Consider the following 23,358-nt stretch of genomic DNA (forward strand, 5'->3'; position numbering starts at 1 on the left):
GGTCGTTTCTCCCCTGCACGATCCTGTTCACGCGGAACGGGGCTACAACATCCTGCCCGTGGTGGCAGGCCCACCGGCGAGCGGTGGCTGCTGCGAGGCTATAGATGAGTCTTTGATTGATGGCTTGAGGTGTTATGGTGGCATGTATTTATATAGGCTGGGAGGTGGATGGTTACATGATAGATCTAATCTGGTACTTATCTGTTACAACCATATCCTATATATTAGGAACTCTAACAAACTCAAAACTAAATCCGTTATATGATAGATCTAATCTAGTACTTATCTATTACAATCCTATCTTAGGTGGGTGGTTACATGACAGATCTAATATGGTACTTATCGGTTACAATCATATCCTATCTGTTAGAAACTCTAACTAACTCTTTTATTACAATAATATCATTGTTAATTTGTACTAATCATATTAGACCTTCAATTTAAATAATTCTTAGAATATATTTTTATTTAAAATTTTTAATTAAATTTTTGAGTGTTATACGCGAACTGAAAGGAGTATTTTCTTAAATATCTTATTGTGGTATCCTAATTTGTATCGACTTTACCTAAAGGACGTCGTGTACACACAAACCAATCAAACATACATCGATCCATTATATTAGCTCATATTTCTAATTTTTGCTTTCTATTTTAAATTTAAAATTGAAGTCTAATTTAGAGATGAGTTAAAATTTCTATTTCAAGCATAAATTGCAACAAACAAAAACTCCACATGAATGCAAAGCATTTTTATTAATTAATTTATCCATTTAAGCAAATGAAAATTAGTAGGAATAATTTATGTAACATGTTTTACAATAATAATTATTAAAGAAAATAATTCAAAAACATAGCCACATTTTAGAAGTTCAATAAAATAAATTTATAATCTTCACATATTTATTTAAAAGGATATAATTTCTTATGTAAAATCTATATTAAGAGATAGTTTAACTTAATTGTTTTTTGGAGAATAAATATTTAACACAAATGATAGTTCACATAAGAATCTTTTAGGTAATCTATATTTGAAAACACATTTATTTAAATCATGAAATGAGTTTTCTTAATTTATCCAGAATAGAATTTTGGAGTGTTACATGCAACAAGGCCTAAAATCTCATTTGTAGTGAGCAAATTAAGTAGATTCATATCAAACCCTGGGACTGATCATTGCCATGCACTTGAGCAGGTTATACGCTACTTGCACAATATAATGAGATATGACATTCACTATTCTGGTCAGCATGCAGTACTTGATAAATATAGTAATTCGAACTGGATATATGTTGTAGACGAGCTTTATGCCACTAGTGGTTATGTCTTTACTATTAGTGGAGGCGTGGTATCATGGAGGTCGTGCAAGCAGACCATCTTGACGTGGTCAACAATGAAAGCTGAGTTCGCTGCACTTGACACCTCAACTGTTGAGGCAGAATGGTTATGTGAACTCTTTATTGACTTGCTGGTGGTTGAAAAAACAATATCGTTTATCCTTATGAACTGTGACAACAGACTGTGATTGCCAAAGTGACAAGTTATAAGGATAATTCCATCAAGACATGTCAAAAGACGATTGAAGTCTGTTAGAAAGTTGAGAAACTCTAGAGTTATAAGTGCGACTTATATTTCAACCGATAAAAATCTTGCAGATCCCTTTATAAAGGAGCTACCACCTAATGTGATAGAAATCACATCGAGAGAGTGGGTATGAGACCTGTATAAGTTGTCACCGTGGAAACTCAGTCTATGCGATCGGAAATCCCGTGAATTAGGTCATGGGAAGAACAAACCATTGGTAAACTGAGGATAGTTACTTTTGACCCTCTCTAAGTGAAGATGCAATACTCAGACGTTGTAAGGCAGGTTGCCTTTGAGCCTTAATGTGTTTCTGTTGGCTTTTACTAGCAAAGACATTGTCCTGCAGAACATTCTTGAAAGAACATACCTATATGAGTTTGACTATCTAACATCGCAGTCTATGAGATCTGGGTGATCTCTAGTAAACTCATAAAGAGACCTTGGAGTACGATGGATATGCTCAACTGCAGAGGGAACTACTGGTAGCCAGGTACTAGTTATGGCTATGAGTGAAACCCGCTCACACAAAACATGCAATTCAAGGCATAGTCCATTATTCAAGTTGTGAATTGGTGTAGCTTGAAGTTCTATGCAGAAGTTCAAATTAATAGCCTCTGTTGAAACACTAGTATATTAAACTGTAGTGAATAGTGGCAAAACTTTAGATGGACATTTGAGATCTAGTGGGGGGTTGTTGGATTAATGGGCTTGGCCCAAGTTGAGAAAATTCAATTAAATTCTAGAAAATCTCAAAAGCTCATGTATGGGAGATATGGTAAGAGATGGTGGGAACCATAGATTCACATTGCTAGTCTAAGTTGAGTGAGACTAGCTTATATGTGGAGGCATCCCTCTCCCTTTAAGTTATGGATGAGGTGGGAGAGGATGGAACACCACACGCGCAAGCGCTTGCTCACCTCGCCTTGCCTGGCTTGGCTAGGCTCGAGCTTGGGCACGGGCAGAGGCGAGGGCGTGTGACGTGCGCATGAATGGTCTGCCAAAATTCGGCTCCTTGTCTTGTGGGGACACGACTTCCTTTTGCTATTTTCTATTTTTATTTTTTGTTGTGGTTGCTTTGCTATTAAGTTTAGAGCCCTCATCCGGTCACTACTAGATCGAGACATGGGTCCTTATCGGATCACTTACAGGTCTTAACGTGAGTCCTTATCCTTAGATCGAGGGACTACATGTGGCTCTATAAATAGCGCCTAATAGTCGCAACTAGATTCATCCCAACTCACGAAATCTAGGTTTTGCCTCTCTCTCTTTTGCGTCGTCGTAGTCTTATTCATCACGAGCGTCAATGGGTATCTGCAATCAGGAGAGCAGCGAAACTCTGTCTTCAAAATCCTACACCAGAAGAGGACAAACAAGGTTTTTAGAAAGCAACTTACAATTGTCTGACGACCGCCACTGTCGTCTTCCCTGCTGCATCACGGTACCATCCAGTATATCTAAACATATACGCCATCTAATCTAATCTTATATTTCAGTTTATTTGTTCTTATTGATCTATTCTTCGTACCGGTTACTTGCATGATATAAGAACAGCATGCTATCTATATTCGAAATTCAATATAGAAACTAGCATGCTATCTATATTCGAAATTCAATATAGAAACTATCTAATTATTCAACGGTACTGTTGAGTTTTTTTATTTATATTACGCATTTAAGTTGTGTCCTTTATATAGTTGGATACCTAGTGATAGAGTTAGAAACTAGCCTACTCTTTTACGATAAATATAGCAACATATTTATCAAAACCTTAATTACACATCAAGATACACCATTTTATTATATAGATTTTGATAAATTAGAAATTAGCATAGTTTTGTTAAAATAAAAGTTTCATTAAAATAAAATTAAAAGCCATAGTATTAGAAATATATTGTAAGTTATCTAATTCACCTTTCTTTTAACTTCACGGTCCGTAAAATCCATACACAGCCAATATCCATGGAAGGAAAAGTTCGATTCAATGAAATAGAAGAAAAAAACATCGTTGATCCAAAGCATTAGATTATACACAATGCTGCCATGGACTCCTCCCCAGTGTCATTTAGTTTAAGACCAGATAACAATTTTTTTGAAGACCAACAACATACACTTCTCCCACCACACAAGCCATCACATCTACACGAAGCCTCGTCAACGACGCTTGGCTCCTTTAGTGTCGGTGAATCAACTCTTAACGCCACACCTGTAAAATCCCCCAAAACAACCGAAGCCCAACCTGTATATCATGTGAAAGAAAGGAATTAACTAGCCCAGATCCTGTCCAATCTGTCGACACTCTTCCGGCCACAATCCAGCTGCTCAATGTTCCTCTTTGGCCTCTCGAAGATATCAACACTTCTCCTGGATTTCTCGAACTGATCAAATGATATCTTTAGCTTGTCTACCTTCTCGACGTTGCTATATCTATGTTCAGTGTTTCTCGTCTTATCTCGAGTTGACCTTGATTTTTTCCTTTGGTCTGTGCTCTTTCGCGAGGGTTCAAAGAAATCAGTGCTCTTCCGCGAGGGTTCAATCCGGTCCACATTCTCCCTCCATGCTTGCCTATGGGATGGCGATTTCTCTAGTGAGTGGAAAAAATTCTTGAGGTGCCGGATGTATTCCGGAAAGAGCTCCAAATCACAGTGCTTTCCTCCCCTGAGCCATAAGGGCTCATACTTGTCTTTGCAAAGTTCCCAAAGTTGTTTACCATGAGACCAATCCACCACTTCATCAGCAGTTCCCTACATTTCAGCAAGAGCTATGAGCACCAGTAATGAATCAAATAGCATGCATAGATTTGAGCAAATTAAACCAAGAAATGTTCAAGTTAATGTAAAAAAATGGTGCACTAAATCCACCCACAATTAAATTGCACCACTTCATCAAGGGTAAATTACAAACTAATTCCACATGCACAACAGTATCTGCAATTATTTGTATGCTCCAACACACAAGCTCAGAGCAAATAATGGTCTGATGGCACATTTCATATATTGTTGAATGTGCCATTCAAATGGCATGACATGCAAGGGCCTAATCCCATGTGGCTATGTATATTTTTTTTTTTCAAAACCCAGGAGAACATTGCCTCAATATATTAAGAAGAAGAAAAAATAAAGGTCAAAGAGACCTGATACAAAGGTCTCCTTAAAGGAGGCCAAAAACACAAAAAAAACTGAAAAAATCCATCAAACTCACCCAAGCCACAACCTCTAGTCTTCAGGAAGGAGGGCAGCAAGGCATTTAGCCCTAGCCACTTCCCAAAACTGCCTCTCCTCCCTAGCTAACCTAAGGGACAAGGCCAAACTAGGAGTACAACCATGAAAAAACACAACGGTTTCGAAGCTTCCAAATTGTCCACGCCCCCAAGGCAACAAGGGAGTTGAAACCCTTTCCAGGTTGACCAGTGATCATATCTAAGATTTGCTCCCACCAAATCATGAAGGATGAAAGCCCTGGGTGAGAAGCCAGTCCATCAAAACCAAAAGGTTTCAGGTGGTTAAACCAGAACACTTGTGAACACACAACAGACAAGGATATGGTCAAGAGTTTCAGCAAGAGTTTCAGCTTCCTGATCACATAAGATAGACCTAGCTGGGTGATCCAAACCTCTCTAAGCAAGCCTGTCAGCAGTCCAGCATCTCTTGTTTGCAGCCAGCCAAAGGAAAAACCGACACTTTGGAGGTGCCCAGGTTTTCCACACCTGATGGTAATGACCAAAGGATGTTGAACCAACAAAAAGACCTTCATAAGGCGACTTAGCCGAATATTTGCCATCTGCAGCAATATTGAATACATGCTTATCTTCAACTACAGACTACAACACTATTTCTGAAAGAATCTCCCAAAGGTTCAAGTAGTCCACTATAGCTCCAACAGACAAGGCACCCTTTATATCAGATACCCATTTTCTGTTGAGGATTGTCCTCCTATTAGCAATCCTTTTAGGAATGATGGCAAATAACCTAGGAGCCAGATTGCTCACATTCTGACCCAAGAGCTATGTGTGCTCTATTTCCCACTTCTGAAACCAAAACAATGGAGAAGAAAGACCTTGCCTTTTTAGAAACTTGTATAGGGAGTTTGCCCAATGCCTGCCTGGATTAGTTTTATGTAGCCACAATCATCTCATACGAAGAGCCCACCGTAATTCCTTCAAACTAGAAATTCCCAAACCTCCCAAATGTGCACACCATCCCCCAGACAACCAAACAATGTCCTCCCTTGACATCTTTACAACCTTTCCAAAGAAAACCTTTCTTATCTTATCAACTACATCTAATGCCCATGGAGGAAAATCAATGGCCATAGCCAAATAGACAATCATACTGGTGAGCACATGTTGTACCATAATTCTCCTACCAGCTCTAGTCATAAGATCAGCTTTCCAACTTGGAAGACAGTCAGCCACTCTGTCTATGATTGATTGAACCTGTTCCTTGGTCAGCTTGCGAAGGGAGAGAGGGATTCCAAGATATTTGCAAGGGAAATCAAACCTGTCACATGGCAATAAATTCTGGACCAGCAGTAAGGTCATCCTCAGAGCACCGGATGGGGAAAACATTAGATTTCTGCTCGTTGTTACGGAGCCTAGAAGCCTTCCCAAACAAATCCAAAATACTCATTGCAATGGAGATATCTGCAGCCGAGGGACTCAGAAAAATAACAACACCGTCAGCATACATAGAGATCCGATGGAGTTTAGATCTTCCAGACAGTTGTTGCAATAAACCAGAATCCTCGGCCCTATTAAAGAGTAGGGCCAAGACGTCCATTACCAAGATATATAGCAACGAGGAGAGAGGGTTCCCTTGCTGAAGCCCTCTTCTGTGAATAATCCTCCTCTCTGGATACCCGTTGAGAAGGACTTGAGTAGAAGATGATGCCAGTAGCCCACAAATAATATCCCTCCAAATTTGTCCAAAACCAAGCTGCTTCAAGACCTCAATGAGAAAAGGCCACGAGACCGAATCAAAGGCCTTGGTGATATCCAATTTAAGGAACAAGCTAGCCTTTTTTTTGTCAGTGTAAGAATCTGGAAGTCTGTTGTACCAACATGAAGTTATCTTAAATAAACTGTCCTTTAATGAAGGCACTTTGATTTGGAGAGATCATTCCATTAAGTCCGCTAGCCAATCTGTTAGCTAAGATTTTGATAATCAATTTGCCAAAATTGTGCACAAGGCTTATTGGTCTAAAATCCTTCACATGATCAGCCCCCTACTTTTTTGGAATCAAGGCAATGTAAGCAGAGTTCAGCTTGCCAAGGTTATCAAAATTCTATTCCAGATAGCTTGAACTGCAGCCATGATATCAGATTTGATAATATTCCAACAGGATTTATAAAAGCATCCAGTGAAGCCATCCGGCCCCGGAGCTTTATCGGAAGGTAAAAGCTTAATGGTTTCCCATACTTCACCTTCTGAACAAGGGGTCTCAAGCTCCTACCAAATCATGATGAGAAAGGCCAAGGGCCTCCAAGTCCACTGTATGATCTCTATCCTGACTTGTACCAATTAAATTGAAGAAGAAACCATCCACTGTTGCTGCCTTGTCCTGATGACTGGTAAGAATCACATCCCCATCAACCAAAGTAGCAATAAAATTCTCTCTTTCGGTGCTTGGCATGCAAGTGGAAAAACTTAGTGTTGGCATCACCATCTTTAAGCCATAAAATCCTTGGTCTCATCCTAGCCATAGAACGCTTCAAGGAGGACAGAAGCAAAGAATGTTTCTTAAGCTTGTTTTCAGCCAAAACTCAGCAGGAGTTAACACCCTTTCATCTTGTGCTATTTCCAGCTTATGTAAAACTTTCTTTGCCAAGGCCAACTGAGATCTGATGTGTCCAACTTGCCTATCACTCCAAGCCTACAGACTCTTGGTTGTCTTCTTCAGCTTGCGATGAAGGGTTTGATAAGGACAGTTCGCATATCCAACTGACTCCCAAGCAGCTTGCACAGTATCTTGAAATCCCTCCCAACTTAGGCCAAAAAGCCTCAAAATGAAAGTGTCGTCTCCCAGATTCATTGTCCCAACCAAAATTAAGGGGCAATGATCAGAGTCATGGGAAGCAATGCTTTGAAGCATCACATTAGGGAAGAGCAGCTCCTAGTCAACCGAGCATAGCACTTTGTCTAACCTGACAAGAATAGGCTCCACTTGTTAATTAGACCAAGTAAACCGCCGCACATGGAGAGGAACTTCTTTGAGGGCAAGATCATTAATAAAACACCTAAAACGCCCCATCATAGCCCTGTTGGGATTGTTGTTCTTGTCTGAGGTTTTATAAATTAAGTTGAAATCCCCAGCAACGACCCAAGGTCCAATGCAGACCTCTCTGACACTTCTTAGCTCTTGCAGGAATAAGATCTTCTCTTCATCCACTTGAGGACCATACACACAAGTCAACCACCAGGTACCTCCTCCTTCTTGCTTATGGAATTGAATGGAGACACTATGATTATCAACTCCGCTCTCCCCTGTGCATCTCAAATGGTTTTTCCAAGCCACCAAGATTCCCCCACTAGCCCCTTCTGAAGGCAAAAAAACATAATCAGAAAAATCAGACCCCAACATGGAGACTATGGTGCTTCTAGGAACAGATTGAATCTTAGTTTCCTACAGACACACAATCTCAGCCTTAACAGCAAGAACTAATTCTCTAACTGTATCTTGGCGTGCACAGGAATTAAGGCCTCGCACGTTCCAAATCAGAATTTTGGATGGATCCATTAATAAAAGAGAATGCAGCAACAACCAAACATACAAACTGCTCCCAAAAGACTGCAGCACCCTTACTGAAGAGGGACAGACTCAGGGCACTCCACCCAAAAAGAGCTGAAAGAGCCTCCACCTCACTCTGAGTCAGGGGGCATTTAAATAGTCTAGCATATTCATCCAAGGCCTCCTGACTAATCCCCTCATTCATTGTAATAATATACAAGGATCTCATGACTTTCCTGGTAGTTCTACCTCCCAGGTCTTGCATATCAAATTCCACTCCAACACCCGGAACTCGGCGACTTCTTCTTGGCATGGGAGCAGCAGGTGGGGAAGGTGAAGGTGTGGGAAACCCTGCCCTAGTATAGGGTAGGGATATGAATTAATAGACCTGGTGTTGGGCCTGACCCAGTACAGAGGGGCGAAAGGGTAAATACACAGGGAAGACCCCCAAACCCCTGATACAATGCTAACGCCCCCCCCCCCCCCCGGCAGTCACAACTCTATCCTGTACAGATGTTGAGACTGGACCAAAAGTCTAGGAATACACTGCTCCCTCGACTACGACCTCCTCCTCCAACCATCCTCAACGTCGGAGCTTGTGGTTTACACCAACGCTGACTGGGTCACGCGTCGGTCCACCTCCGGCTATGCCGTTTTTCTGGGCGTAGGGATGGCAACGGGAAATTCCCCGTCGGGTTTTGGCTCCCCATACCCGTCCCGACGACAAAAAAAAGTTCTCCGCGGGGATCCCCACAAACTCTTGTGGGGGGCGTTTCTTCCCCATCCCCGTCGGGGATCCCCGTTCCCGCTTAAATTATAATCATGACATGCTTTCTTTGTTATTAACACAAAACATTGTCACTTATACACATTGTCATATGTTAGAAATCATTATGTGTACATCAAAATAAACATATTTGTACAACGAGTTATCTCTCAACAATATAATTATTTATTTTTATCATTATATATATTACATGAAAACATCATCTAATGGAGGAATTCCGCGCGGGGAAGCGGGGATCAGGGGAGGATTTTTCCCCGTTTATATCCCCGCGGGGGGAGAACCTTCCCCATCCCCATCCACTAATGGAGGAATTCCCCGCGGAGAATAGGGGATCGGGGCCTCATTGCCATCTCTACCTATGCGCCAACCTCGTCTCCTGGGCCACCAAGCGACAGCCCGTCATCTCCTGCTCCAGCGCAGAGGCCGAGTACCGCGTTGTGGCCAACGGCGTGGCAGAGGCCTCCTGGATGCGCCAACTCCTCCACGAGCTCCACAGCCCCCTTCAGCGCACCACCCTCGTCTACTGCGACAACATCAGCGCCATCTACCTCTCCACCAATCCCGTGCAACATCAGCGCACGAAGCATGTGGAGATCGACCTGCACTTCGTCCGGGAGCGAGTCGTTACAGGTGACGTTCGGGTCCTCAGCGTCCCACAACGTTGCAGCTCGCCGACATCTTCACCAAGGGGCTGTCGTCGAGTGTACTCCTAGATTTTCGGTCCAGTCTCAACATCTGTACAGGATAGAGTTGCGACTGCGGGGGTGTTAGAGTACCCGTTAAGGTTTTAGGTGTTTCCTGTGTAATTACCCTCTCGCCCCTACTGTAATGGGCCTGGCCCAACTACCGAGTCTATTAATACAACTCCCAACCCCACTCAGGGGTTAGGATTTCCCACAAGAAACAATTGATCACTTGTTGGCCTGTTGTGTATTTGCTAGGGATTTTTTGTTACAACTGCTTATATAGATCAATCTCTAGCAGCTTGCACCGCAAAATCATGATGGTAGCTTCATGGATTGGTGGTTACGGGCCAGGCAGGGACTGAATTCCCTAATTATCCTTGGAGCGTAGACAATATGAAAGCACATAAATAGCAATGTTTTTGATAGGCAGGCTCCAAATCTGAATGTGGCTCTCAGAAAAGCTCATCAAGAGAAAGATGTATGGGGCTAGCAGGGGCTAAGGAGCTCTCCCTTCTAACTGCCCCTATTCCAGGTATTTAGTTGAGTTTAGATGGTTGATCTATTTTTTATCTAGATTCATGGATCCTTTTGTGTATTGGTGTTTTTTGCCACCATAAAGTGGTTGTATCAGTTTGTAATGTTTGGTTTGGTCCAGCGTGGACTCTTCTTTTCCTCTTAATATAATGATGTGCGATTCTCTTGCGCGTTCGAGAAAAAAAATTGTGCACCCAAGTTACCTGAGTTCTTGGGTCAGTGCCCCGAGCCTCGATATGAATGGATGAAATATCCTCAAACCAAGCATATAGATGTTGTTTCAGCCACTATGAATCGAATCCAAGAATTAAAGGATCAAGGCCTCACAGCTGTCCACGTGGCTGGTAACAGGATTCAGCGTCGAGTCCCTCCTATACGCGAGAAGGCAAATTATGCCTAGGAGTATGGCGGGAACGAGGACCCTTCCAAATCCAAGGCTGAGTCTATTAACATGTCGAAGGCCAAAGGCCAGCTTCCATGACTATTCACTTCGATCAACAACTGGCCCAAGGGATGTGCAATGGATGTTTATTTCCTGCTCGAGCCTCGCCCTAAAGTATCTTTGATAGTTCCCTAGTTTATATCCTTCTTGAAATTGTAAGTCGTGTTTTGGAGCATTTTCCATTCTTATTTAGATGTTGGAACAATGTTATCCTTCACAAAGCCCTTCCTGGACAATGAATAATACCGATGAGACGGACCCTAGTTGTTCCCCTGAACAATCTGCTGGCCAAGCCCTCGAGCCTCAAGCTGACACCGCCAATCCAAGCCCTCCTCCTTAGACCAGGAAAAGAAGAATGGCTCAGATTGATGACTTTGATGATGATTTGTCACCTCTTCCTGCTCTAAACCCCCGCCGATCTAAACGAGGACGCTCTACCATCCGTAGCGGCACACCCTCAACATGAAGGGGAACAATTCGGAGCAGACGACAACAGGTAATCTCCCATCGCTTCTGCAGCCGAGTCCAAAGTCCATGATGGCTCGAGGCCTTCATTTAAACGGTTAACAAGGTATGTCACCAAATTATCCAATCTTTCCATCATAGTAAAAGATGAGTATAATCCTTGATCTATCAGGAAAGCGACGGAACTGCCTCAAGACAAGACACATCCCAATCCTCAAGAAAAGAACTCCACCGCCAATGTTCCTGTTGGTGCCAAGTGCACCAAAGCTCCTTGTGCCCCTAGTGATTCTACTACTATAGAGAAGCAAATTGCGCCCAAAGTGGCAGGCAAGATTATTTCTAGCCAAGAGACGCCCAATGTAGAATCCACTGTCGCTCCTATCATGGAAAAGGCCTTTCCATATCTTGGAGTTATCCTTGGATAATTCATAATCAATGCAACCTTCTACAGACCCCATAATTGAGGTTTTGCGTGATATGAAGGAACCCATCTCGAAGACTTCTTGGGATGAGCTCTTCGTGAAATTTTGAGAGCATATCATAAGATTAATCTGACCGAAGACCAACGACAATTCCAGAAAGCTCGTCATCATATGGCCGATGTTGGGGCCTTCTTCCTCCGAAGGTCCTCAAAAACGTGACTGACCATATGTTTTCAGTATGACATGGATTATTACAGGGGGCTTCATCTTCGAGATGAAGGTCTTCTCTCATGACAGGGTGAAGATGTAGCCCGAATGTGATAAGAATGGACGACGAAGCTATAGCCGAAGAGCTTCGGCTTGATGTGATGACGAAGACCAAGTATGATGATGACCGAAAAGGGACAAAGACTACTCAGTCCTTAATGATTCGTGTTGTGATTATAGATAAATGTCAGGGGCATAAATGTACTTTTACTCGGGTTGTGTCATGTGCCTATAAATAGATGAACAGTAGCACCGTACTATTCATGTTGACTTGTAATCACTCTCTTGCGTCCTTGATGGAATAAGTCTTGAGCATCTAGAGGACAACAGTCGCTTTTGACTGTCCTCTGTAGTCCTTTAGCATCTAGAGGACAGTTTGACTGTCCTCTGTAGTCTCTTTAGCATCTAGAGGACAATAGTCGCTTTTTTGACTGTCCTCTGTAGTCGCTTTAGCATCTAGAGGACAACAGTCGCTTTTGACTGTCCTCTGTAGTCTCTTTAGCATCTAGAGGACAATCCTGTTGTGTAGTGTGTGTGAGAAGGTGTGGTAGTGTAGCCTCTAGGGCTATAAATATGGGTCTCCAACCCTTAGATGGGTATGGCATTGCGTAGTGTTTGAGGAAATAAACAGAAAATTGCCCCAACTCATAGTGTCATCCTCTTGATGAGTTAGAGTCCCTCTATTTACAATTGGTATCAGAGCCAAACTATCCTGCAGCCTAAACATCTCGTGCTCATCTCCTTCCCGCGCCTTTCCCCACACTCAGTCGGCAGCAAGAGCTCCAACTGTTCCTTCCTCCCCTGCTCAAACGAGCAGCCTTTTGTCTGAAACAGCCTCTTCCACACGCAGCGACCCCTCACTAGCCCACCATGTCCCTATGCTCGGCCACTTCGAGTGCGCGGCGCCAGCAGGAGGCCGAGGTCGCCGCGGCGCAAGAACGCGAGCGAGCAGCAGCAGCGGCTGCAGCGACAGCGGCGAGGGCAGCACGGTTGGCGGCGGCGGAACTGGCAGCGGCGAGGGCGGAAGTAGAAGCAGCGGAGGCGGCGGACGCTGCACATGCGGCGGCAGCAGAGCTCGAGGTTCTGCGCGGCAGTAGAGCTGGCAGCTCTGCTTCTGTCGACGACAACACCGACGAAGAGCTCAGGCTGGCGAGGGAAGCAGCGCGAGAGCAGGCGGCACAGTGGGCAGCCGCGCATCCCCATGGGGGCGCGCGTGGCGGCAACCCAGATAGGCGCCGACGCGCTGACGGCGCTCCGGGCGAGGGCGCACACGGTGGCAGCCCTGATGGGCATAGACACGCCGGCGGTGCTCCCGGCGGCGGCGACCGAGTCGACGGAGATCGCGGCCTCTACAGGCGGCGCGACTCTCCCTCCCCGGATCGGTACCATGGTCGCCGCATGGCCCAGGCCATTGTCAGGGACATCGGTCCCGGCGGTGGGTGGCCTACCCTCACCAAGACCAACTACGTCGAGTGGGCCGCGGTGATGAGGGTACGGCTCCAGGTTCGCCACATGTGGGAAGCAGTTCGGTACGACGACGTCGACTACCACGAGGATCGGCGGGCGCTGGATGCCCTCATTGCTGCAGTCCCGCCCGAGATGCAGTTTTCGCTTTCCCAGAAGCGGACTGCCAAGGAGGCCTACGACGCCATCGCTGCGACCCGCATCGGCAGCGACCATGCCCGCAAGACCACACTGCAGACACTTCGCAAGGAGTGGGAGAACCTGGCCTTCAAGCCAGGTGAGGATGTTGATGACTTTGCTCTCCGCCTCAACACTCAGCTGCAGAAGATGGTGCAGTTCGGCGACGACACCTACGATGAGGAGAGAGCTGTTGAGAAGCTCTTCCGTTGCATCCCCGAGAAGTACAAGCAGATTGCTCGCTCGATGGAGTCTCTGCTAGACCTCTCCACGATGACGATCGAAGAGGCGATAGGTCGTCTCAAGGTGGTCGACGGCGACGAACCACAGGCTCCCTCTGGGCCTATCACTATCGGCGGGAAGCTACATCTCACTCGGGAGCAGTGGGAGGCCTGCCAGGGTGACAAGAAGAAGGGGGAGTCCTCCTCGACACGAGGCCGCAAACGCCGCAAGCAGCGCAAGGCGCGTGGAGGCGCCCAGGTCGGGGCGCGAGGACATGCTGAGGGTGGTGCACGTGGAGGGGCCCAAGGCGGCGCCGTCGGCAACAAGAAGCCGGCACGAGACGACGGCTGCCACAACTGCGGCAAGCTTGGCCACTGGGCCAGGGATTGTCGGCAGCCACGACGTGGCCAAGCCAACGTCGCACAGGCGGAGGCGGAGGAGGAGGCCCTGCTCCTGGCACATGCAAGCATCGAGCCATCTCCAGCGGCACCGGCCGCAGCGGCACTCCTCCACCTTGATGAGTCGAAAGCACGCGCTTTCCTCGGCGACGGCTCCAACAAGGACATGATCGAAGGATGGTGCCTCGACACCAGCGCCACTCATCACATGACCGGTCGACGGGAGTTCTTCACCGAGCTTGACTCTAGCGTCCGAGGCTCCGTCAAGTTTGGGGACGCCTCCGGCGTAGAGATCAAGGGCGTCGGCTCAGTCGTCTTCACCGCACGTATGGTGAGTACAGGCTGCTCACCAGAGTCTACTACATCCCCGCGTTGAGGAACTCTATCATCAGCTTGGGACAGCTGGATGAGAACGGTTCGCGCGTGGAGGTCGAGCACGGAGTCATGAGGATCTGGGATCCCTCTCATCGCCTTCTTGCCAAGGTACACAGGAGTCCAAATCGGCTATACATCCTCAATGTGAAGGTGGCACAACCTTGCTGCCTTGCTGCTCGTCGAGACGACGGGGCATGGCAGTGGCACGAGCGCTTCGGGCACCTTAACTTCGAGGCCCTGAAGCGGCTCAGCGCCAAGGAGATGGTACGAGGCCTGCCGTGCCTTGACCATGTGGAGCAATTTTGTGATGTCTGCGTGTTGACAAAGCAGAGACGGCTCCCTTTTCCCTAGCAGTCGAACTTCCGAGCCAAGGAGAGGCTCGAGCTCGTGCATGGGGACTTGTGTGGCCCGGTGACACCAGCCACACAAGGAGGACGACGCTACTTCTTGCTGCTCGTCGACGATCTCTCCCGCTACATGTGGGTGATGATCCTTGGCAGCAAGGGACAGGCTGCGAACGCCATCAGGCGTGTGTAGGTCGCTGCGGAGGCGGAGTGCGGCCGCAAGCTGCGCGTGCTGCGCACCGACAACGGCGGCGAATTCACGGCGGCTGAGTTCGCGTTGTACTGCGCGGATGAGGGCGTTCAGCGCCACTACTCCGCGCCATACAGCCCGCAGCAGAACGGCGTCGTCGAGCGGCGCAACCAGACGGTTGTGAGGATGGCTCGGGCTCTCCTCAAGCAGAGAGGAATGCCAGCTGTCTTCTGGGGAGAGGCGGTGGTGACAGCGGTTTACATCCTCAACCGCTCGCCCACCAAGGCTCTCAACGGGATGACACCGTACGAGGCTTGGCATGGGCACAAGCCGGCGGTCTCTCACCTACGGGTCTTCGGCTGCCTCGTATTCACCAAGGAGCTTGGCCACATCAGCAAGCTCGACGATAGGAGCACCCCAGGGGTGTTCATTGGCTACGCGGAGGGCTCGAAGGCCTACTGCATCCTTGACCCAAGAACACAGCGTGTGCGCACGACGCGCGACGTAGTGTTCGACGAAGGGCGAGGATGGGCGTGGGACAAGGCGGTGGACGACGGCGCGACTCCGACGTACGACTTCACCATCGAGTACGTCCACTTTGAGGGAGCTGGGGGAGTAGGCAACTCTTCTCCGAGCAGGTCTACCCCAGCCCCCAAGCCTCCACCGACTCCAGCGCCAAACTCTCCAGCTCCTGCTACAACGAGCTCTTCACCACCACACACTCCAGCCACGACTCCGGCTACAGCGAGCTCTTCGCCACCACGTACTCCAGCACCGACGGTACCCTCTCCGGGAACGTCCTCTCTGACACTAGCTCGTGTCGAGCACGACCTAGTGGAGCTCGTGACCCCTCTGTCCCGCGACGAGTAGCGTGTCGACGCGTGCTACGACGGCGAGCCGTTGCGGTATCAAGGGTGGAGGGCCTTCTCATCGACCCGTCGGTGCCAGGCCCTGCATCTCGCATTCTGGCAGGAGAGTTGCATCTTGCATGCGACGATGGTGAGCCTCGGTCTTTCGCGGAGGCCGAGAAACATGCGACTTGGCGTGCCGCGATGCAGTCGGAGATGGACGCGGTTGAGACGAACCGCACCTGGGAGCTCGCTGATCTCCCTCATGGTCATCGCGCGATCACCCTTAAATGGGTGTTCAAATTGAAGAGGGATGAAGCCGACGCCATCATCAAGCACAAGGCTCGCTTGGTGGCACGCGGTTTCCTACAGCAGGAGGGGATCGACTTCGACGATGCTTTCGCCCCCGTGGCACGGATGGAATCTGTGCGACTCCTCCTTGCGCTGTCAGCCCAGCAGGGCTGGCACGTTCATCACATGGACGTCAAGTCGGCGTTTCTTAACGGCGACTTAAAGGAGGAGGTCTACGTACACCAGCCGCCAGGTTTTGCGATCCCTGGCAAGGAGGGCAAGGTGTTGCGCCTGCGCAAGGCTCTCTATGGCCTGCGACAGGCACCGAGGGCGTGGAATGCCAAGCTGGATTCCACGCTCAAAGGAATGGGGTTCACGCCAAGCCCGCACGAGGCGGCCATCTATCGGCGGGGCAATGGAGGAAGTGCCCTGCTGGTGGGTGTCTACGTCGACGACTTGGTGATCACCGGCGCCAAGGATGCAGAGGTGGCAGCGTTCAAGGAAGAGATGAAGGCCACCTTCCAAATGAGTGACCTGGGGCATCTCTCCTTCTACCTGGGGATTGAGGTGCACCAGGGAGACTCCGGGATCACACTTCGCCAGACCGCCTACGCCAAGCGCATTGTTGAGCTGGCTGGGCTCACTGACTGCAACCCAGCTCTAACTCCGATGGAGGAGAGGCTGAAGCTGAGTCGCGACAGCACGACGGAGGAGGTGGATGCTACACAGTACCGGCGTCTTGTGGGGAGCCTTCGCTACCTCGTCCACACACGGCCTGACTTGGCATACTCCGTCGGCTACGTTAGTCGGTTCTTGCAGCGACCGACGACGGAGCATGAGCAGGCTGTGAAGAGGATCATCCGCTATGTTGCGAGGACTCTCGACCACGGTCTCTACTACCCGAGGTGCCCTGGGGAGGCACACCTTGTCGGGTACAGCGACAGCGACCACGCCGGTGACATCGACACTAGCAAGAGCACAAGCGGGATCCTCTTCTTCCTCGGCAAGTGCCTCATTAGCTGGCAGTCGGTCAAGCAGCAGGTGGTGGCCATGTCCAGCTGCGAGGCCGAGTACATAGCGGCGTCCACTGCTTCGACTCAGGCGCTCTGGCTGGCTCGACTGCTCGGTGATCTCCTCGGGAGAGACACTGGAGCGGTGGAACTCAGCGTGGACAGCCAGTCCGCTCTGGCATTGGCCAAGAACCCCGTGTTCCATGAACGGAGCAAGCACATCCGGCTGAGATACCACTTCATCCGAGACTGCTTGGCAGAAGGGAGCATCAAGGCGCGTTACATCAACACTAAGGATCAGCTTGCAGACCTGCTCACCAAGCCCCTTGGGAAGATCAAGTTTGTTGAGCTTTGCTCCAGGTCCGGGATGGCCCAACTTTCTTACAAGACGACGCCCAAGACTTAGGGGGAGAATGATGGAATAAGTCTTGAGCATCTAGAGGACAACAGTCGCTTTTGACTGTCCTCTGTAGTCCTTTAGCATCTAGAGGACAGCTTGACTGTCCTCTGTAGTCTCTTTAGCATCTAGAGGACAACAGTCACTTTTTTGACTGTCCTCTGTAGTCGCTTTAGCATCTAGAGGACAACAGTCGCTTTTGACTGTCCTCTGTAGTCTCTTTAGCATCTAGAGGACAATCCTGTTGTGTGGTGTGTGTGAGAAGGTGTGGTAGTGCAGCCTCTAGGGCTATAAATATGGGTCTCCAACCCTTAGATGGGTATGGCATTGTGTAGTGTTTGAGGAAATAAACAGAAAATTGTCTCAACTCATAGTGTCATCCTCTTGATGAGAGTTAGAGTCCCTCTACTTACAGTCCTCACCTTCGAGCAAGCCGAAGGTATCAATGTAATACGAATTCTGTTAATATTCATACATGTTTTATAGAATGCAAATATGAACGAGTCAACAAGATGCAGTTATTGTCTTCATTCTTATGCGTTCTTATTCATATATTAAATGATGAAGGTATGTCCTTATTGACCTTCGTCTGATAAGCATTATATCATGTGGAGATAATGCTTTGGAAGACGAAGGTCTGTAATAATTAACAATTATGTTGCCTTGTTCTTGACCTACAGCATTTGAGAATAAGTGAACAACAGTCGAGTTCTCTCAGCTGCAACAAGTAAATTAGCATGTCAACATTTATCTTGTGAATTTCTGTTTTTGACAATATTGCCCTTCAACAGATTTTGAATGAATTAGAGGAGAAGTCTCTTCTTCTGTTAATCCAAAAGAAACTGCAAGCAACTGAGATGACTCGGCATAACCTTGAGCAAGAGAAGAAATATAGTTCTGAGCTTACACACACGTTCAAACGTTATGTGATCAGTTTGAGGCAACCACGATCGAGTTGGAAAGTATGTAGCTGAGCCTTTCGATTTCTTCTGAGTCCTCTATGTGTCTAATAATTGACTCCTTCTTATAGCTTACAAGGCCAACAACATTGTACTCAAAGTAGTAAAGGCTCTCCAAGTTGAAAGATAAAACTTTAGACATGAGGAAGTCATTGACTACATACAAAAACAACCTAGATCAAGGCGGAGTCGCTGTCAAAGATTTGACTGAGTTGGACTCGACCAACAAAGCCAAAGATCTTGCCCTAGCAACCATGGCATGACCTCTCCATAGTTCCCATAAGCAACCATGGCACGCACAGTTTCCGGCTAAGTTAGGTATGACTAGGATTAGGAGATCCAATCAATTGTCTCCTTTCATGGTTGTAATATATGATACATACACACAGAGAGAGAGAGAGAGAGAGATAGAGATGCTATTCGTCACTCTAGGTGATGATCACCCACCTTGGAGAATGACTTAAACAAATTTAAGTTATTTGTGGTCTTTATAAGTCATTTTAGGGTAGGTGATCATCACCTAGGGTGACAAATAGCACTGCTCTATATGTGTGTGTGCGCGCGCGCTCGCGCCGGTTATTCATTGCCTGAGAATCTGAGATAAGCTTTACGCTTTCATTTATTTGTGTAATCCGACTTTAAGGTTTGATGTCTAGTTTTACAAAGCATAATTGATATAACTTTCCCATATGGTATAAAGAAACAATTGAGAAGCACACATACATATGGAAAACATCACATCTGGATTTGAATTGTCAAATAAAATTTCAGAAAGAGAAAAATGTAAGATGAAGATACACTTACATGTATAATGAGCACAGGACATGTAACTTGAGGGATTTTATCAATATTCTAGAAGCAAATAAACAATAGAGAATTGTCAGTGTAAAATAGAGGTAGAGAAGGACATGAGGTTGCTATACTTCAGGTGCCTGAATTTTTAGAAATTTCTAGGCAACAATCATACACAGACAACTAGTACAACTAAAAGGACAACTCATAAGAGACAGTTTACTTTTTTCTTCTATAGCCAAACAATGACAAAATTGCATGTCGCCTGAATAACAAAAAATCAGGCACCTGAGATATAGAAGCGGATAACTCAATATTGAATGCCGCAATTAACAGATGACGACAAACCTTGTAGATGTCAAACCAATATGTGCGCTTCACAGGATACATAACTCTCAGCCCTGACAATATAGGACTATGCAGGACAACAGCTCGCAGCTGAGATAAACGACTGGCCAAATCTACAGTAGGCCCACTTCCAACAGATTGTCCATAAAGAATTATTTCTTCTTCCTTGGCACCAAATTTCTCTATGAGGCACTTGTAAGCTGCCTCTATGTCAGCATAAGTATTGTGTTCACTCGGCTAAAATGGGACAGCGCAAACACTCAGCAAAGTAGACACTTAGTTTTGTTATGAAAAATAACATTGTTCAACTTCAAGATTTGATCATACCTTTCCTGATGATTGCCCATATCCTGAATAGTCATACCTGCATAATTTCAAAGCTACTATTAGCCTCTGATGACAGGAAAATCAAGTAACAAGTTACATAAGATGTATTGTTTACAAAGTAACATATTTTCCTCAAATGCATGATGCATTGATTACAATGTAAAACATTTTTTCCCTCGAACACGCAGGAGATATGCATGTCATTACATTAGAGAAGAATGAAGATTACAAACCCACACACATACACCTAACACAAACCACTGCTAACAGCAACACACATCACAAAACGAAAGAATCGATAACCAAAATATGTGCAGTGGGTTCCTAAAATGGCATCCAGAGGATGCAGAACTGGTGAACCCTGGCAGCACACACCGCAAAAGCCCCTCCCTCCTCATAATAATGCTCACGCTCAGAGTGGCGTAGTTGAACACTAGGTCATTAAGATGTTTCCAGTTTACCAAGCTACGATGATCAAACTGTTGGACCTTTTCCTGTAAGCCTTTCCAATAAGATTGGTCACGCAACAACACAATCTGGAGAAAACATCCCATGTCCAACTGAAGCCACACAGCAACCCAATTTTCTTGAAGATGACAAACCACACTCGTTGAACCACCACACAAGAGACAGGCAAACACTGAATTCATTGGCTTCACCACAGAGGGAAGAGGATGCTGGGTGAGCCAAGGCAAGCTATGCTTGAAAACTTATCCATGGTCCAACATCGATTAAGCACAGCCAGCATGTGCTCTTTATCACATACAATCATCATGCACATAAAGTCAACTTGAGCTGCAGCTATGTGTAAAAACTTTATTTTCCTAAGTTTATTTTATGCAAGCAAAAAAAAAACACATACAAGTTTTTCTGTCAAAAAGCTGGAATACCAAACCCCAAAACAGCCAGGCAGCATCTTCGCTGCCAAAAGTTTCAGCCCAGTAGCTCAACATTCCATGCTGTAATTCTAGAAAAAGAAATAGGAAAAAAACGAACTCCCTGAAAAATTCGTTTCCATAATTCCATTCCATATATTAGAAATGTCAAATACAGATTCCGAAATATAGAAGATTTTCATCAACTTAACTCACAAAGTAACACAAAATTCGAGGCATCGAACCATTAGATTTCACCAGTTCCGCCAACCACTCCTGTTATGAAAGGAAATGGACATTCCCACACTCAAAGGTCACAGGAACTTGACAAACGGGGACAAAGCAAATGGAAGTTAGGCGAGCGTACCAAAAGCATGAAATTCCGCTCGAACTTAGTAAAATCTAAACACACTAGGAAGAGAGAGGAAAGAATTTGGCGCCAGAACACAAGATTTCACACATCGACGATGACAAATCGAGGAACGCCTGAGTCCAGGGCTCAGCCGCCAAGACACTCATGCCCAAGAGCATCCACGGACCACGGATCACGCCAAACAGAAGAGGAGAAACAAGCGACGTGAAGCTAATTACACTTAGAGGGAAAGCAATCAAGGCGATAGGCGGGCCAATCCTCACCCGAGGATGTTAACGCGGAGGTTGAAGGACAGATGCAGGAAGAGCTGGTAGAGGTGGCCCAGGTCCGCGGCGTTGCCGTGGGAATAGAGCACCGTGGACGCGGCGTCCGGGTGGCGCACGTACATCGCCGCCAGCGTGTTCCCTTTGCGGGTGCGGAAGCGCAGCAACTCGACGTTCTCCCGGTGCGGCTGGCCGCTGAGCGTGGTGACCCCCGCACCGGCGTCCTCCACCAGCGCGTACGACGGCGGCGTCGGCGGGAAGAAGGCCATCTTCGCCGCCACACTCGAGGTCACCCCTCCCATCCTGATCCGTCACTCCTCGGTATCTAGTCGGTAGGGAGCTAGCTGGCCAGCTTGCGAAAGCTTCTTGTTTCAGATGTACTGCTTCTGAAGTGTTTAGCTCTATATCGGCTCTACAAACGACGGCCCGTGCACAGATGCACAATACCTATCGAGTCCACTCATCCGGCAACCAATGGCACCAAGTATTTATTTCAAAGAACCCCGTGCTCAACTTCTAAGCTCTCCTTTCTTTTTTGCAAAAACAGACCCGCACGCCATCTTGCTCTATACGTTTCTGCTTCTCTTGTACGCCGGCGACTCCTCGCCTACCGTCGCCGCCGTCACGTGTCGTAGGGGCATGGAGGAGCCACCTCCACTCTGCCCTAGTGGCAGCTTGATGGCACTCCTCACTGCTATGGACGAGCGAGGGGTACCTGGTCTTAGTGGTCAAGGCCATCTTGAAGACCATCAAATTTAACATGAGCATCGTCTTGGTGATAAACTTCACTTCGGAGTTTTTTTCATCGGATTTTAGTTCTGCATTTTATTAAAAACGACTTTAGAGATTTTTCACCTTTACTTGGTAATAAAATTTAAGCTCTGCATTCACTTAGAAACGATTTCGTAGCTTTCTCATCTTTACTTGGTGATAAAACTTTAGCTCCACGTTTCCTTAATAATAACTTTGGAGCTTTCTCACATTTACTTGGTGTTAAAACTTTAGCTCTAAATTCACTTAAAAAAGACTTCGGAGATTTCTCACCTTTACTTGGTGATTCAACTTTAGCTCTGCATTCCTTTAGGAACGACTTCGGAGCTTTCTCACCTTTACTTGGTGATAAAACTTACCTTCGTATTGGAGGTTTTTGGAAATCGGATCACTTGCTGACTTTGATATAACTTGTTTTTTTTTGGGGAATAGCATCATTATTGCCTTTAGGTGTTCTTTGCCTAATTATTACATCTTCGGACCCGTTAAAAAACCTTATCCCCTTTATAAGGAAAAAGGGTGCCGAAGCTTGGCATTAGATATAGTATCTTCAGAGCTCGTCGGCATTCCATGACCTTGAATGTCGTTTTCTTCCATGTCCTTCAATCTGTATGAGCCTGATCTGTTGGAAGCTAAGACCAGGAAAGAGCATTCCCACTTCACTTACAATTTTCTCGTTGCATCTGGGTTAGGTACTCTTCGGAGTACGAGATGACCTAGTGCTATGCTCTTTAGTTTCACTTTCCTGTATCTCCATGTGGATTGGAGTGTATTGGAATGGATTGAGATGAATTTTGACTTATTATGGATTTAAACCGACTCAATACCACACAATCCACATGGATTAACGGCGAAACGAACATGCCCTGATGGTTTCTGCTTGATACTTCCTTATATGCTCGATTGCTTCAAGCCTTGACTCTTCTATTATATCCTTCGAGATTTTTTCATCATCCTGATTTTGAGTCAAAGCTATGACTCTTGCTGACCCCAACCTGACTTCTTCAGGGGTAACTGCTTCGTCCCC

General features: G+C 46.5%; 1 protein-coding gene across 1 annotated transcript; it reads right to left on the reverse strand.

Moving 5' to 3' along the window:
* Positions 1–3,543: 3,543 nt before the first annotated feature.
* On the reverse strand, positions 3,544–21,892 carry LOC100273334 (alpha/beta-Hydrolases superfamily protein). Its single transcript, NM_001147775.1, has 5 exons — positions 21,561–21,892; positions 20,050–20,086; positions 19,723–19,959; positions 19,387–19,434; positions 3,544–4,322 (listed from the first exon to the last, which is right to left on the reverse strand). Exons 1-5 carry the CDS (start codon positions 21,860–21,862, stop codon positions 3,843–3,845), a joined length of 1,104 nt encoding a protein of 367 aa, NP_001141247.1. The 5' UTR covers positions 21,863–21,892; the 3' UTR covers positions 3,544–3,842.
* Between the last annotated feature and the right edge of the window lie 1,466 nt (positions 21,893–23,358).

Source organism: Zea mays, chromosome 1, assembly GCF_902167145.1.
Source record: "Zea mays cultivar B73 chromosome 1, Zm-B73-REFERENCE-NAM-5.0, whole genome shotgun sequence".
In the NCBI taxonomy this organism is placed as follows: domain Eukaryota; kingdom Viridiplantae; phylum Streptophyta; class Magnoliopsida; order Poales; family Poaceae; genus Zea; species Zea mays.